General features: G+C 45.4%; 1 protein-coding gene across 12 annotated transcripts in view; it reads left to right on the forward strand.

The window, feature by feature from the left end:
- The window catches only part of SCRIB (scribble planar cell polarity protein), a 120,388-nt gene that overhangs the window by 75,941 nt on the left and 28,858 nt on the right, over positions 1-15,589 (forward strand). For 6 of the 12 annotated variants that reach the window (XM_040547582.1, XM_040547586.1, XM_040547589.1 and 3 more), the window contains 4 exons: positions 2,196-2,255; positions 2,994-3,077; positions 9,956-10,024; positions 15,064-15,105. In XM_040547582.1, coding sequence (XP_040403516.1) covers positions 2,196-2,255; positions 2,994-3,077; positions 9,956-10,024; positions 15,064-15,105 — 255 coding nt within the window. Of the gene's footprint in view, positions 1-2,195; positions 2,256-2,993; positions 3,078-9,955; positions 10,025-15,063; positions 15,106-15,200; positions 15,259-15,589 lie in introns of all 12 variants that reach the window. The other 6 variants (XM_040547584.1, XM_040547588.1, XM_040547592.1 and 3 more) reach the window with 3 other exon arrangements.

Here is a 15,589-nt window from a genome sequence, read left to right on the forward strand (position 1 = left end):
ACCCCAAGAGTGCAGTTTTGTTGGCAGTTCTGGATGGAGATTATCTTTCTAGTTCAGTTAACACTTGAGATTTTATTTTTTTATTTTTTGGAAAAAACAGTAATGGGCACAGGCTGTAATAGTACGGAACAATGAACAAGAAAACAGTCTTATGACCTTTCAGTCATGCAGTGTGTAATCATTAAATATATGTATTTTATATTTATATAATCCTACCCTAACTTCTGGTCCTTGACTGGTATGGGCTATGCAGGAATGTGACTTTATGAAAGACTGGAGTAGAGAGACAAAAGGGGTTCAGCAAGTTACAGATTCCCTTTTGAAACTTTTTTCATCTTTGATGGCATAAAGGTTGGTTAGATTGACATCACCATGTGCAAGAGTTGGACAAGGGTTGTCTGTCTTAAGGATCTGCAAAGTGTTCTGATGGTGTTTGAGACCTATACATATAGGGAAAGTTTTCCAGTGGACCATATAGAATTATAGAGTAATTCAGGCAGAAAGGGACCTCTACAGGTCTTTTGGTTCAGCTCTCTGCTCAGAGCAGAGATAAGATTTATTTTTTTCTTATAAAATTCTCCTTCCTTGCCTAGGAAGGAAAGTAGAGTGGTATGTTGTGATTTCAGAAAACCTATTTTTGTAGTGTTACTGTTGCAGCAAAGAATATTCCTACCAGTTTTAAATTGGTAGCATATGGATCTGAAAGCTCTCTAATAGCCTTCAGATGTTAGAAGTCATTACCCGCATTTCTAAAACCTCCGGATAAACCAAGAGCCAGTCCTGCTTCAAAACCATGTGGCTCTGTCTAAGCAGGTTGCATTAGTTCAGTCTTAGGTAGGTAAAGGCTTTTCCAAAATTTATGCTGAGATTACTTAAAAATACACCCAGAAACTGTCAAGACAGACAAACAAACAAATAACCACCAAAAGACAGAAAAGCTTTTATGATTGAGTGGGTAGCCTTGGCTGTCTCATTTTAAAAAGTGCTGATGGTATTATGATTGCTTTTTATGAAAAATTTGAACTTGAAAGATTACTGTCGGTTTGAATATCCAGTATCACAGATAATACTTGTCCAAAATATGTGTAACCAGCTCTAGTGTAGACTTTAGCATAAGTATCCCTAAATACCTCAGTGAGTCCTGTGATCCACCAGAGCATTATTGTCTTCTCATGTCTCTCATTATTGTCTGGAGATTGGAGGTGTGATGTGGGGCATTGATTATTTGCTAGTGGTAATGCACAGAGGTTTTCGAAGAGGCGAGCTGGGTGCGTATCAGAATTTTCAGGTGGCTCCCTCTGCATTTCTCAGATGTATTTCCAGCCTTGGGATTTCTGGACCATCTGGGTGCTGCTGTTTGGGAACAGTCGAGAGGGTTGGAATACGCAATAGAATGGACAAATTCTGCTCCTTTTGTCCGCAGCCCTCACTCTGCAGCATAACTTCTGGGGGAAAAGTCACAAAATGGACAGATATCATTCTTCTATTATGACAAATAACGCATATTATTACCTTCTTCTTGCAACTTTAAGGCAAGGCTCTAGTAGGGTGTATGAGATTAGTCACTGGTGACTCTTTCATGATATTCCTGTGCTGTGCTAACCAGCTGGTTTTAAGCCCTGCCTACAATTTCTGTCTTTCTATAGCCTTTTGGTTGTGATGCTATTAACAAGCATGTGATTTTTTTAGGTCTTTTTCCTTGATGGAAAGGAAAGGCCTGTGCTCTTTAGATTTGTTTTTCCATTCCCTCCAAGCTTCCCCAATCTGTGCTCTGTCAAGATGTCTCTTCTAGCAATAAGCAGTCTTCTCCTATCCCTCAGTGATGGTGCGGTTTGTGCTGTGTGGGCAGCTTTAGCTCCCCTTCCTTCTCCCTAGGATTGGCCCTGCTGAGGATCTTAGAGACATCTGCCCTCTTCCCCTCCTCTGGTGACACCCTGGCTTGTATTGTGTGAGGTGTCTGTTCCCATCCGTTTTGCTGGCAATAACCCAGCTCATGCAGAATGCCAACTTCTCTTTTCCCTGGGCCCAACTCACGTGCTGGATTTCTGCTTGTCCCATCCTGGTGCCAGCCCTGTTCTGTTCATGCCTCTCTGTTTTCCCCTCAAATTATTGCCCAGCATGGTGCTGACCTCTTTCCCTCTCTCTTTGCCTGCACTGCTTGGATGCTGCTCTGACTCTGTCCTGTCTCATGGAAGGAGTGGATGCGTAGGGAGCGGGAGGCAGCCACACAGCAACTTGAGGAGGAGGCGGCGGAGGTGAGGAGCATGGTGGGAGGGTTGGAGAGTCATAGAAAAATGCCACAACTGGATTTAAAGGCTAGAAAAATGTCTAAAAGTAGAAGCACTCATTCCCCTCAATTTGTGTTCTCCACTCACCCCTAACCCCCCAAAAAGACTTGACTTCAGGATATAAGAGAAGATACCAGGAATGAAGAGTCTTTAATGTGATTGAGAAAGTAATGCTGAAAAACAGTGGCTAAAATTTGAAAGCCAGACAAATTCAACTGGAAAGTAAACAAAAGTATACAATGAGTTTGAGTTAAGGTAGAGAAAAGATACCACTTTCTCAAATACCTCCATCTCCAGACTGGAAGTCTTTCTGGATGCTATTAAAAAAAAAAGAAAAAAAAAGTGTGTATATAATATGCTTTTCTCCTCCTGTAAGGGAATGGATGTGTGCACACTGGGGCAGGAGAAATGGTGAGGATCTGTGCACCAGTGAATGACCAAAGGCCCATTGTGGCATGATTTCTGCAGTTTTTCTCAAGGCCAGCATCTATCATGTTTCCCTATGGTTGTGTTTGGAACACTTCCAGGTTCACTTTCAAGCATGGGAACTTCCTGCATAGTTTGGAAATAAGGCCTTGGTTATCACTAGGGGTGGTTTCCTTTCAATTGCTCTCTATAGTTGATTTAGTTGACTTTTGGCCTGATCTCTTCCTGGTGTTTGTGTTGTTTTTGTTTGTTTTTGCTCCCCCCTTTGCCCCTCTCCAGAATATCACGAGTGAACCTTTGAGACTGGACTATCGGACCCTGGCTGCTTTGCCCAGCAGTGGCTTACAGAGAGTCAATCGCACTGTAAGTGAGGGGCTGTTGAGTTGTGGGTCCCTGCATGGGAGAAGCTGTGATCATGCCCTTACCTGCCCTCACCTTGTGCACTGGTGTGAGAGATGATGGTACTCTCAGCAGAACTGTAGTAGACTTCCAACACTGAAACAGGAGGGAGCTGTAACAGAAAGATTAGAATGAGCAAAAGAGGAGAGAGCAGAGAGACGGGTTGCTTTCCATTTTGGAAAGGGAAGCGGCCGCTGTAGTTGGTGAGACAAAGAAGAAGGTGTCTCAAACAAGGCAGAAAGAACAGCTCAACAGGAGAAAAGAATATGTGTGAATGGGAGTGTGTGGGGAGTTGTCATAGAAGAAGGCAAGTACTGAAAGCTGCAGAATAGGGAGGGGAAGATTATGCTGGACACAGAGGACAACAGTATTGTGTGCAGAGAAAAAAAGGGATGCAGAACCCTGATAGCAAATGTATTAAAGCAAAGTCAAGACCCATCTAGAACTGCAAAAGGCAAAGTAGAAGTGACTGCATTATCACAGCCGTGGATACTTCCACCTCTCTGCATTTCAGTCCCTGGTATACAGTGGCAACTCAGCAAAGAGAAAATTCAGATTTCACAGATTTCACAAATTACTGTCATCCATCTTTCCTGTGTTGTTCAAAGTCTCAGCTCACCTCTCCATCTCTGTTTCCTTTGGTCTTGTTTTGTCCTCCCTGTATCATACCTATTCTACTGTGTTTCTGCCTGCTCCTTCAGAGACACATCCTCAGTCTTAACCTCTATTCCTTTCCTGCTGTTGCAGCAAGACCACCCCTTTGCTGATATCATCAGAGGCTAAGTATCTCTTGTCTTTCCACTGTCACCAGACCTGGTGTTTTCTGTGTTCCCATTCCACTGTTTCAGGATCATCTCTTTTACATTTACTTGTCTCCATTCATTCCATCCAGACAGGTCTTCTCTCCTGTTCGTCTGTCCTCTCATTGATTTCAGGCCCTCTTGCTTTTCTACTTTCACACTGATTAGAGATCTTCTTTGCCACCAGCTTTGACTCATATTGTTCCACCCCATGCTCCCCAGCTTTGAGTTTTCTCTCTTGGCTGTTCACACAGAAAACTTTTATCAGGAAAAGGTTTAAAGTATTTGTAGCATCTCTTAATGTAACTTTGTAGCTGGAAGCATGGAGATAGCCAGCCCCATGCAAGCAGCTGCCTCCTGCTGAACAGCCTGTGTCTTCCAGAGCAGAGCAGCATTTGGGAGCTTGTGCCTTAGCGGTCTGTGTCAGCCCAGGAATGCTGGGCACTGGAATGTGCAGCCGGACACATTGGAATGCCAGGGTGTAAGGGCAGCATCTATAAATGTCCCATCTCAGGGGAAGGGCCAATTAGTGCCTATGTTTATCTTCTTCCAGCTGTCTTTTGCACAGCCTTGTCTTTGCTTTGTTTGAAAAAAATATATCTGCTCAGACTGTGAGATGTGGGCTTCAAGGCCAGCAAGGTTCTGGCTTTCCTTCAGTAACTGCACCTAGCCTATTTGATGACTGACTGGAAGATTCAAGCATGGATCAGTCCAGCCAGCAGAAATCCCTGCAGTTCAGTTATCAGGTTGTCTATCTGCAGATAGCCTGCCTGGATTAAGAGGGCTAATACTATTGCCCTATTCCCATGGTATGTTTCTTTTTCTTCCTATACTTAGCCCAACTCTCTCACCAAGTACTATTTCCTAAACAGCATCTTACATATCTTCTGTTGCTGTGTAGTGCCCTGCAAGGGAGTGCAGGGCCTGCTGTTCTTCACACTGTTGAGCAGGAGTAGGTGCAGACCTCTGCTATATCTTTGCTGTAGTTTGCAGGTGGAATTTCTCATGGGGATGCCCCAAGAACTGTGCCTAAAGAAGGGGCAGACGGTTGTCCATCTTGGATTAGTCCGTATTGCTGTGTATCGGTCATTTTGTGACTAAGAGTTACAAAGGCTTACTGTGCTGAATGCCTTTTGTGTTTGTATGGCTTTAAAATCCCAACTACAAATGTTCAGTTGAAAGCTGCGTAAGAATATTCTTCTCAGTGATGCCCTCTGGCCATGCCAGCTTCTCAGTAACTCCACGTCCTGCAGAGCACCCAGTGCACTAGAAATTCAGGATAATACCATCACTTTAATAAAGGAGCTGTTGTAGTCTCTCATTTTTCTGCATATTACAGGCATGAAAACTACCCATGAAAGATTGTGTCTAGCCACAACAAAACATTTAAACTCTTATTTTGCTTTCTGGACTAAAAGAATGGAGAAGACTTTACATCTGTCAGTAACAGGTCACCATTGTTATTTAATTAGTCTGTACTATCTAGTCTGAATCTGTTCAATTTCTAGTCATTGATTCTTTCTTTGTAGCAGTGAGATTTCAGGTTAGGGCAAAGTGATAGATCAGAACTGCAAATGCATTTTCCATGGAGGATGCATGGTAAAACATTATTGTCCTCTCTGCTGGACTGTGGAATGACAGCTCCACGGCACACTGCATTGCCAAAATCTTTGCTTACCCAAAACAGAAATTGTTACTTGTTTGATAAAAATAGTCCACTGTGGAGAGGAGGGAGCAGGGCATCCTGCACTAGAATACAGTGCTGCAGCGGTAGTGCTGGAGATTAAAGGAGGAATGTGTGAAGCTCAGTTCCAGTCATATCTGTGAACAAAACAGGGCTTTGAGGTCTAACAGACCTCATGCAGTCTTGGTGAGATGACCACCTCCACAGTGCCATAAAAGTGTCATTTATCTTTTTTCCCTTTGTGTGAGCAAGGTAGGCCTTGGTGATTGTGGGATTCACCAGGAATACACATTGATCAGTATTTGTACTCTCCTGTTTGGCAAGGGAAAGTGGCAGTAGTGCCAGAGTGGTCTGCCTGTAGGACCAGCAAACCCACCTTGCAGTGGTGGATTGCTAGTAGTGTTTTCATTACTGCATCCACAAGCAAACAAACAAACAATGTTCCTGAAAATGCTTTTTGCCTGGTGTAACTTTGTGTGTACTACAGCTCTGCTAGTGTAGATTATGGCACTTTGGGAAAATAAGGTTGGATTTTTGGTTGGGGGTGTGTGATTTTTTTGATAGCAGTCTTACATTGGAAAGTGACATAGCTACAATAACAGTATTTCTAAGGGTAGCACAGGCTTCATTGTCTGAAGAAATCTGATATGAGCCAGGGCTCTGCCATCTACTGCATTAGGTTGGGTTGGGATTGAGGGGCTGGGGGAGGGCCTCAGAAATTCCTGAGCCTCTCAGCTGCCATTGTAGTCACCAGCCCACCCAGCCCTTGAGAGCTATTTTTGTGACCGCTGCCATGACACAGGAACTGGAGAATGTGCTCTAAGCAGAAGGGGTCTTTCTGCTCCACAGCAGGCAGGCAGTTGGACAGAAGGAGTTTGGAACATTGTTCTGTGATTATCTCTGCTTCCCTGAAGAAGGCTTTGGCTGGGGTAACAAGCACTCTTTTATAGTATTAGAAGAGGAAAGGTCAGTGCTTCATCTTGGATGGGTACAGTTGATCCTAGGCAGAACTGGAACTCTGTTTCAGTTCTGCCTTCAATAAGAGTGCTGAAAGAGATCAGTGCTCTGTTAGCTATTATTTAGCTCTCTGGTACTAGCAGTTGATATGCATATTGATGAAATGGGACCATAAAAGAATGATTGTGCATGCAGATATGATGGATCTGCATGGGGTGAGCAATATGGTGTTATTGTGTGACTGTATGGAAGTGCACTGGAGCAAGATGCGAGATGTTATTCTGTAAGATAGTGCTGGAGCTACTTGGAAGTGTGCTGGGGTGAGACAGGTGATGTTTGGCTATGTAATGGTGGAGCTGAGAATGTGCTGTGGTGAGGTGGAAGACTGTGCTTGTGCAGGTTTTGGCGGTCACTTTAGCTAAGGAGCAGCAGTGTTGTTGAGCTGCTGAAATGCAAGCTGGAATATGTATGAGAGCTGGAAAAATGCAGGGAGTATGCATGTGCCTGTTGATTACTTGGTGTATGTATTGCATGCTGTGAGAACAAGTCGTCTCCTGGAAATTGTATTAAGGATCACAAGGTCGGTGATAGAGTAGAAGAGAGGGAGGGGATGGTAGTATGGGAAGTAGTACTGAAATTTTTCTCTCCCCTATCCTTCAGCGTCAGCAGCTGCTCTCTATTTTCTGCCTCCTCTCCTTTATTCTCTTCATGTCTTTCATATCATTTTGTTTCCTCGCAGCTTGTTCAGTATAATAGGGCCAGCTCCAGAATGGAGGGTGACTGCACTATGCTGTCTCCACCAGTGGCCCAGGATAGCCGGGACTCCTCCCCAGAAACAGCTGCAGGCCTGATCAACAGACGTGTGCCTGGCCTTCCCCAGGACCCTGCATCACCCAACCAGTGTGCAAGTGGGGCAGAAAAGCCCCAGCTAGACAAGCAGGATCCCACGGGTTGTCCCCTGTCCCAGGACCAGATGCCAAAGACGCCAGAGCAAGAGTGTATGATCGACTCTCAGCCAATCCTCTTCAGTGAGAACCCCTTTGTGGTGGCTAACCGAAAGGGGAAGGCAGCAGGCAAGGCTTGTCTGGGGGGCCCACCCCTGGGCTATGGCAGGGAGGGAGTGCTGAAGACCAACCTTTACTTCAAGGCAAGGAGTCCCATGGCATGCTGTGTGTGGCATGCAATCACACAGTTAAAGCCACCTGCCTCCTACTAAACCACTGCGCATGCACTGGGCCCCAGATGCCAGGCAGCACGAGGCCTGTGCAGGGGCTGGTCCCATCTAACATACGTGCTTCTGTGTGCAGTGGCAGTCATTCACTGACAGTCAGTGAATTGTCCTCCAGCCACTAATGAACCCCAGTTATTGCCAAGTATGCATGCTGCTAAGCCCCTCTTTGTGAGGAGGCAGTGATGTAAGGACTGGGGAGGACCTTCTCTTCCCCCCTCCCTCCCCAGCTCCACCAGTGTCTCTATGGGCAGGCAAAAATCAGGAACAATGGTGTTACTTGTCTACAGTAGTTGTGAGAGCAGGAATTTGGCAGGGCTTGTAGAAGAAGGGTAATGGTGTCACACGTTTGTATCTGGGCCTGAACAAACACAGACATTTTTAGACCCCTGAAAGCTAAGAGGCAGTGCAGCTGACATAGTTAATCTACAGCCCAGGAGCATGCTGTTCCTTGAAGTGACGTGTTTCAATATATCTAGGCTTTCAGTTTTCAAGGGAGAGCTTTGCTTTTCACTGTGGAAAATCTGTTTGTATTTAGCTTCTTTACTGCTGCACAGCAAACGAATAGCTGAGCAAGGAGGACTAGGCCCAGAAACTTGCGTGCTCCGGATTAGCACCACACCCACTTCCCTTCTTCCTTTCTGAGCCTTTTGGGGGAGATCCAAAGAGCAAGAGAAGCAAAAGAACACTAGGCAAACACCATACCCCACCCAATACACACACACACACACACACAGAGAAGGAAACAAAACAAAACAACACCTAGCTATAGTTTTCTTAGATGTTTATAGCCTAGTTCCTTGGTGACAATTTGTTTTTCACATATGTGTAGGCATTTTAAGAATAGGACAAGGCATGCAGTGGAATCTCTGTAACCTCTCAGTATATTCAAAGTCTGTGGTATGGACATAATAGAAATATATCCACCTTCAGAGTTGATTCAAAAAAGCAGGGGTTACAAAGCACTGGCCCTTTTTGAAGGCAGGTTTTATGCCAGATCAGCTATCATCAGTCTGGAGGTGGGCGTCACAGTTAGCTTGAGCTAATCTAATTCCACATTGCTGTTGAAAGGGATTGATTCCCCTTGTCTGTATGTGCTCCTCCTGTGTGCTGACACCAGAATTGTATGTCAGCTGCGTTGGGAGTTTAAGTATTTTCTTTTCAGAATTTTTTTTTTGTAGAACAGCTCCCTCCTTGATGGATTGGTAGGCTGTGTGTTGTCGCACAAGGGAGGGGTTGGACAGAGGTACTAAGAAGCAAGGTGAGTGAGAGTGTAGCAGTGGCATGGAAGTAGATGTGTTGAGACTGCCACATCTCTGTCACTAGAGTGCTAAGAAGAATCAGATGTTTTCTGTTCTTCAATATAGACCTCAGATTACATCTCCTGGCTTGGTCAGTAGAAATACAGTTGCCCAAGGCTGACCTGAATCCAGTTAACAGGATTCACTAGTACATGAGTATGCTATTAATTGCAAAAGCCTAAATTTACTTAAACAATTGTCTAAATCCCAGACAACTTGTTTCCATCTTTAGGCATCTAAAATACTTTTCAAATCATGCTCCTTATTCATGTGCACAGTATGGTAATTATCGGGGGCTCTGCTGTCTTGTTGCAGCTGTTGGGGCTGGATGTAGGCTGGCTCTCAGCCAGAGCATTGCTGGTCATAGGCTCCTGCAGGAGGGGTGAGAGCCCTGTCTTTCCTATGCTCCTCTGCTCATAAAGGGTCTACAGTGGATGTGGCTGGGGATGAATCTTGTCTCCTTTCAGTTGGGAGCGGCTTTTGTTGCTGGGTGTCTATACAACACAATGTCTGTCTAAACTGTGGTCCAGCCTGTTGAGGGCTAACAGGAGGTTGGGGGGAGAAGATTCCAGGAATGTCTTACAAGGCAGAAAGCTTCAACCTAATTCAGTTGGCCTTGCAAGGCATTTTGATGTGATCTGAGTTCTAATGTTCAATGTAATTCCCTTGCTATTTCTAGTACTTTTTGCAAGTTTCTGCCACGTAACAACTGTCATTGGACCAATGCTAACTCTAGTTTCTTGCGGTGAAGTGGCCAATAGCTGGCATCAGGCTGGATATCAGTGTTCTCCCTTGCCTCCTGGTGTCACTGCAAAGGGAGATACATGGACATTGCTGCTGTACAGTAACTATCTTTGTCTTCTCTCTTGCAGGCTCCTGTCAGCGAGTCTGGGACAGGAATTTCCCGGAGGGAAACCCCGTATTCTCCTAGTAACCAGCAGGTGAGACTGCACCCAGGACTGGCAATGTGGGGAAGGGCAGGCTGGCATGTGTCCAGGAAAAGACAGCACCAGGGCAGAAAGGCAGAAGAAGCCAAGATTAATTTCTGTATTTCAGAGTGATACCTTTGTGGTGGTGAAATATCCACCACAGGAGGCATCTAGAGAGCTAGGGAAAGAGGTCTGCTTTTTCAAAATATCTCAGAGACCTAGGAATATAATTAGCTAGTCATAAACTCAGTGGAGAGTTATTGCTCTGAGGGTTAATTTAATTCTTAGGGTAATGAGCCGGGGTTGTACCTAGAGTGACTACAAAATGATAGTTGTCTATCTTTTTTGAGAGTGGCCTCACCAATGCTTTACATGAGACTGTATTAAATTATGTCAATTGGTACTTTAGAAGAAATGGAGAAGTCAGGATTTGGAGAATCATCTCATGTCTGTAAACCATTGCTACTTGGTCTCCCAGACTTATCCCTAGTTTTGTCTGTGACTCTGCTGGCAACCCACATCATCTCTTCAGAAGAAAATCAAATCTGCAGCAGACAATTATAGGTTAGCCTATGTTTAGGGAATGATTTTCTAAAACACTTTGGTTAGAGGCTAGTTTTCAATCTGAAATGTGGGGTGTTTTTTTTTTGTCTTAATTTCATGCAACTTTTGATGTTTGACAGCATTATTTATCCTTGCAAACTCTTCTTACCCATATCAGCTATGATCTTTTCTTTTAAATCTTTCAAAGTCTTTGATTTCACTTTTCATCCTGTGGCAGTAGGTTTCGCAAGTTAAGCCTTTTGAAATGAGACCACTCTTTTTGAAAGTGGATTTTGAAATTTTCCCTTTACAGGCATTATGTGTAACTGTATTTTGTATTAAGAGGTTGTGGTGGTTTTACTCAGCTGGGCAGCTGAGCTCCACCATAACTGCTCTCTCACTCACCCTTCTCAAAGGGAAAGGGGGAGAAAATGCAGTAGAAAGGTCTCAAGGGTTGAGATAAGGACAGAGAGATTACTCAACAGTTATCGTCACAGGCAAAACAGTCAGCATAGAGACATTAGTGAAATGTATTACCTATTACTAACAAGCTAGAGCAGTGAGAAACAAACAAACAAAACTACAAACACCTTCCCCCCATCCACCCTCTTTTACATCATCCCCCTGAGCGGCACAGGGGAATGGGGAATCGGGGACTGTGGTCAGTCCATAACACTTAGTCTCTGACGCTCCTTCACAGTCACTCTCTTCCCCTGCTCCAGCATGGGGTTCCTCCCATGGGATGCTGTCCTTCCTGAACTGAGCCTGCATGGGCTTCCCACAGGCAGCAGCTCTTCAAGAACTGCTCTGATATGGGTCTGCACCATGGGCTCCATCCATCAGGAGCAAAATACTCCAAATGGGTTCCCCATGGGCAACATCTCCCCCCAGATCGCCTCCTCCTGCGTGGGCTCCTCTCCACGGGCTGCAGCTCCGGCCCAGGGCCTGTTCCGGCAGGGGATCGCCACAGGCCACAGCCTCCTCCAGGCCACATCCACCTGCTCCACCAGGGGGCTCCTCCATGGGCTGCAGCATGGAGATCTGCTCCATGTGGGACCCATGGGCTGCAGGAGGACGGCCTGCTCCACCAGGGGCCTCTCCACAGGCCACAGGGGAACTGCTGCTGCGTGCCTGGAGCACCTTCTGCCCTCCTGCTGCACTGACCTTGGTGTCTGCAGGGTTGGTTCTTACTCCGGCTGTTGTGCAGCAGTTTTTTCCATTTCTTAAGTCTACTCTCACGGAGGCGCAAACAGCATTGCTTACTGGCTCAACTCCGGCTAGCAGCGGGTCCCTTTGGAGCTGGCTGAAATTGGCCCTTATCTAACATGGAGCAGCTTCCGGATTCTTCTCGCAGAGGTCACTCCTGCAGCCCCCGCATACCAAAATCTTACCACGTAAATCCAATACAGAGCTGTAATGAGTTGAAAATGGTACTGTGTACTCTGTTCTTACTCATTTTGCATCTGTTGCATTCCTTTTGGAGTATGACTGCACTCCTACTATTCAGACCCAGCAGCTAACAGATCTTTGGCTCAGTCATATCAGCAACCTGAGCTTGACAAAAGCTATCTACTTTTTTGCTTTGTTAATTTTTAGCCTGCTCAATGAGGTGAATCACATCATCTTGGGGTGAGGTGACCATTAACACTGACAAAGGAGAAGGGTCAGGACCACATGGCTGGGGGTAGCGAATACAACTGTGGAGCTGTAGTGAGCAATAGCTCACTCCATCTTCTATTGCCTCCGTAGCCTATCTTGCATCTTCCTTGATTCTTAGATCCTTTGATATCAAGTGAGCACCAGATACACAGTAAGATTGGAAGAAGATACTATTTGTTAAAGTAATGGTATTTCAGTGCATTCTGTTTCAGCTCCATATGTTTGTTTATTTGCTTTTTTGACAGCAGATCCTCAGAGGTGTATTTTGGGCAGTTTACCTGCCAGTTTTCTTTGAGATTAAGGTCTTTTTATCAAGAAGTATTCTTGGGGTGAAGATGTTACTCCTCCTTCTACATCAGAAAGAAATCTAGATATTGCCAGCAATGTGCACTTGCAGCCCAGAAAGCCAACCATATCCTGGGCTACATCAAAAGAAGCATGACCAGCAGGTTGAGGGAGGTGATTCTCCCCCTCTACTCTGCTCTTGTGAGACCCCATATGGAGTACTGTGTTCAGCTCTGGGACCCCCAGCACAAGAAGGACATGGACATACTGGAACGAGTCCAGAGATGATTAGAGGACTAGAGCACTTCTCATATGAAGAAAGGCTGAGAGAGCTGGGGATGTTCAGCCTGGAGAAGAGAAGGCTCTGGGGACACCTCCTTGCAGCCTTTCAAAACTTAAAGGGGGTCTTATTAAAAAGATGGAGAAGGACTCTTTGCTCGGGTAGATAATGATAGGACAAGGGGGAACGATCTTAAACTAAAAGAGGATAGATTTAGACTAGACATTAGGAGGAAAATCTTCATTGTAAGGTAGTGAGGCACCGGAACAGGTTGCCTGGAGAAGTTGTGGATGCCCCATCCCTGGAGGTGTTCAAGGCCAGGCTGGATGGGGCCCTGGCCAACCTGATCACCCGAGTGGGTGACTTCCCTGCCTATGGCAGGGGGCTTGGAGTTAGATGATCCTTAAGGTCCCTTCCAACCCAAACTATTCTATGATTCTGTGATATTGATTTACTCTGAATTTAAAGAACATCCGCTCTCAGTTAAAAAACAAGCACATGTCTCAAAGGGTGGCCCTGTATCTGCTCACAGAGTGATTTAGGGTGGAAGGGACCTCTGGACTAAGACTCTGCTTGGAATAGACCCAATTAGATCAGGTTACTGAGGTCCATGTCCACTCAAATTCTGAACACCTTCAGAGACTGACAGTCCACATCTTTCTAGACACCATCTCCAAAGTTTCAATGTTTGAGTACCATCACTGCGAGTTTGTTGTTTTGGGTGGTTTATTCTTGGTTTGATTTGGTTTGGGTTTTTTTGAATTAAACTAGCATTTGGCTAGAATGTCCCTAGTTCCAACGTGTCATGGGCAGCTTTTGTGATACCCCTGATGCTTTTTGTTACGGATTAATGACTCAGGTTCTTGAAGATGTTTTGGTGTTAGTTAGTGAAGCATTAGTCTTGCTAGTGGTATTCTCCACCCGTGTTATGTACATGAGCTTTCTGTCACAATTACATGATTTAATACTTTTTGAATCAAAGCCTTGTACAGCAGTCTCCTGCATGTCAGGTAAAATTATATCTGGTAGATTTAGTTCTCTTTGGACAGTGAATGTTACACAAAATGGAACAGGTCCCCTGGATGATACTGAAGGACATAAGGCAATTACTAGCCATGTGGCTTGCACGTTTTCTGGGATTTCAGGAGACTGACCTTCAGGTTGTTGCTCCAAAGTAGAAATTCCAAGAAATGGCATCTCTAATTCTTTGTCTCCATCTATTTTTAATGTAAATTCATTGTTTTTGACATCTTGTAGTCAAACCAGAATTTACAGGCTTATTTCAGAGCTCAGAGAATTATTCAGAGAAGTCAAGTCCTTTGTCCAGAGGCTGGCATCGTGATGGTATTGCCTGGCCTTGAGTTCTGCCAGCTTCTGATGGGGAGCAAGCAAGGTAGGGGGAAGAAGGATCTGTTTGTGGTGGGGTTGGGCGTATGTACAGGGGACAGCAGTGGGGCTTCCTCCACGGCAGGCAGCAAGGACCTGCGGGGGGCACTGACATCTCTGGGTAACTGCAGTCTCTGTGCTGGGAAAGGTACTTGTCTCAGCCTCTCATGCAGGAACCCTGGTCTCTTCATTTTCTCTCCATTTTCTCCCCTGGCGATCCTCTGGTGTTACCTCTCTCCAGACACCTGCAGCCACTCGGCCTGCTCACCTGTCAGGCAGGGAGACCCGCTTTGTAAGTGCCTGTTGGTGTGCAGTGTGTGCTGCTGCTCTGTGCTGCTCTCACCCGGCACCGCTGCTCATCTCATCTTCCGCCAGCTCTGTGCTCCCCAGCTCTTGGTCTTGGTGTGCACCGCGCGCTCAATGCAGAGAGCAGTGCCCAGAGCAGCCAGCCAAGGCATGAGAGGCTTTTCCCACTAGATACTGATGAGATGGCATCTGGGAATGCTTTCTGGCAGAGAAGCTGTGGTGCTGATGGCTTTGCTCGAGTGCAGTAGCAAGTGCAGAGTGCAGGGGATGTAAACAAGGGCCAAGATCAGCTGAGCTGGAGCAGAAGAGGAGAGGGTGGGGGTCAATGCATGGAGATGCACAGAGAGCTGTGAGTGCTTCCTCACATCACAGAGGAACTAGGAGCAGTGTTCCTCTTGTGGGAGGGCTCTGGACATGGGCTCCCCACCTGAAGAAGGTATTTCAGGGGTTGATATGGGACTTAAGATTTTTTTCTGGTATGGGGAGAGGGGTGTGGGTAAAGAGTTTTATATCTTTTTTGTTTGTATGGAGCAGGGTTAGCTAAAGGGTTCTGGCTTGGTCTTCACATTTACACCTTTATTTCTGTTTTCAGGCTTCCATTAATTTCATTGCATCACAGGATGATAGTAAATCAGTAAGTACATCTGTTATGAGACTTCGTTGTAATGTCCCTATGCGTTCTGCAGTGCATAGAGCTTACCTGTTCCTTCTGTGTGTGCTTACTTTCAGCCGTGTAAGTTTCAATGTTGGCTCTTGTACTCTCCTTCAGTCCTCCATTACACGTCAAGTTTGTACAAATGCACTTAAATATTCCTAATTTGATAACTTGATGCAAATGTTCTTGCAGTTTTTATTCCTGTTTACACTTGCAGCTTTCACTCGTGTTTTTTGCTGGCTTATTCAAGTTCTGCTCCTAATCTCTTTAGTATGTGATGTTTTGTTCACTTCCACACAACAACCAGCAGTGATGGCATCTAGGTCAAATCTCAGACTTTTATGTCCACTCTTTGCTCCTATCTGTGTCTGCATTTCTAATTGGAGGCCTAGCTGGTTCTCTATTCATTTGCACCTCCGGCTTTTGCCAGTACCCATTTATCACTGATGTTTCCCAACTGCAT

This window comes from Cygnus olor, chromosome 2, assembly GCF_009769625.2.
Source record: "Cygnus olor isolate bCygOlo1 chromosome 2, bCygOlo1.pri.v2, whole genome shotgun sequence".
In the NCBI taxonomy this organism is placed as follows: Eukaryota; Metazoa; Chordata; class Aves; order Anseriformes; family Anatidae; genus Cygnus; species Cygnus olor.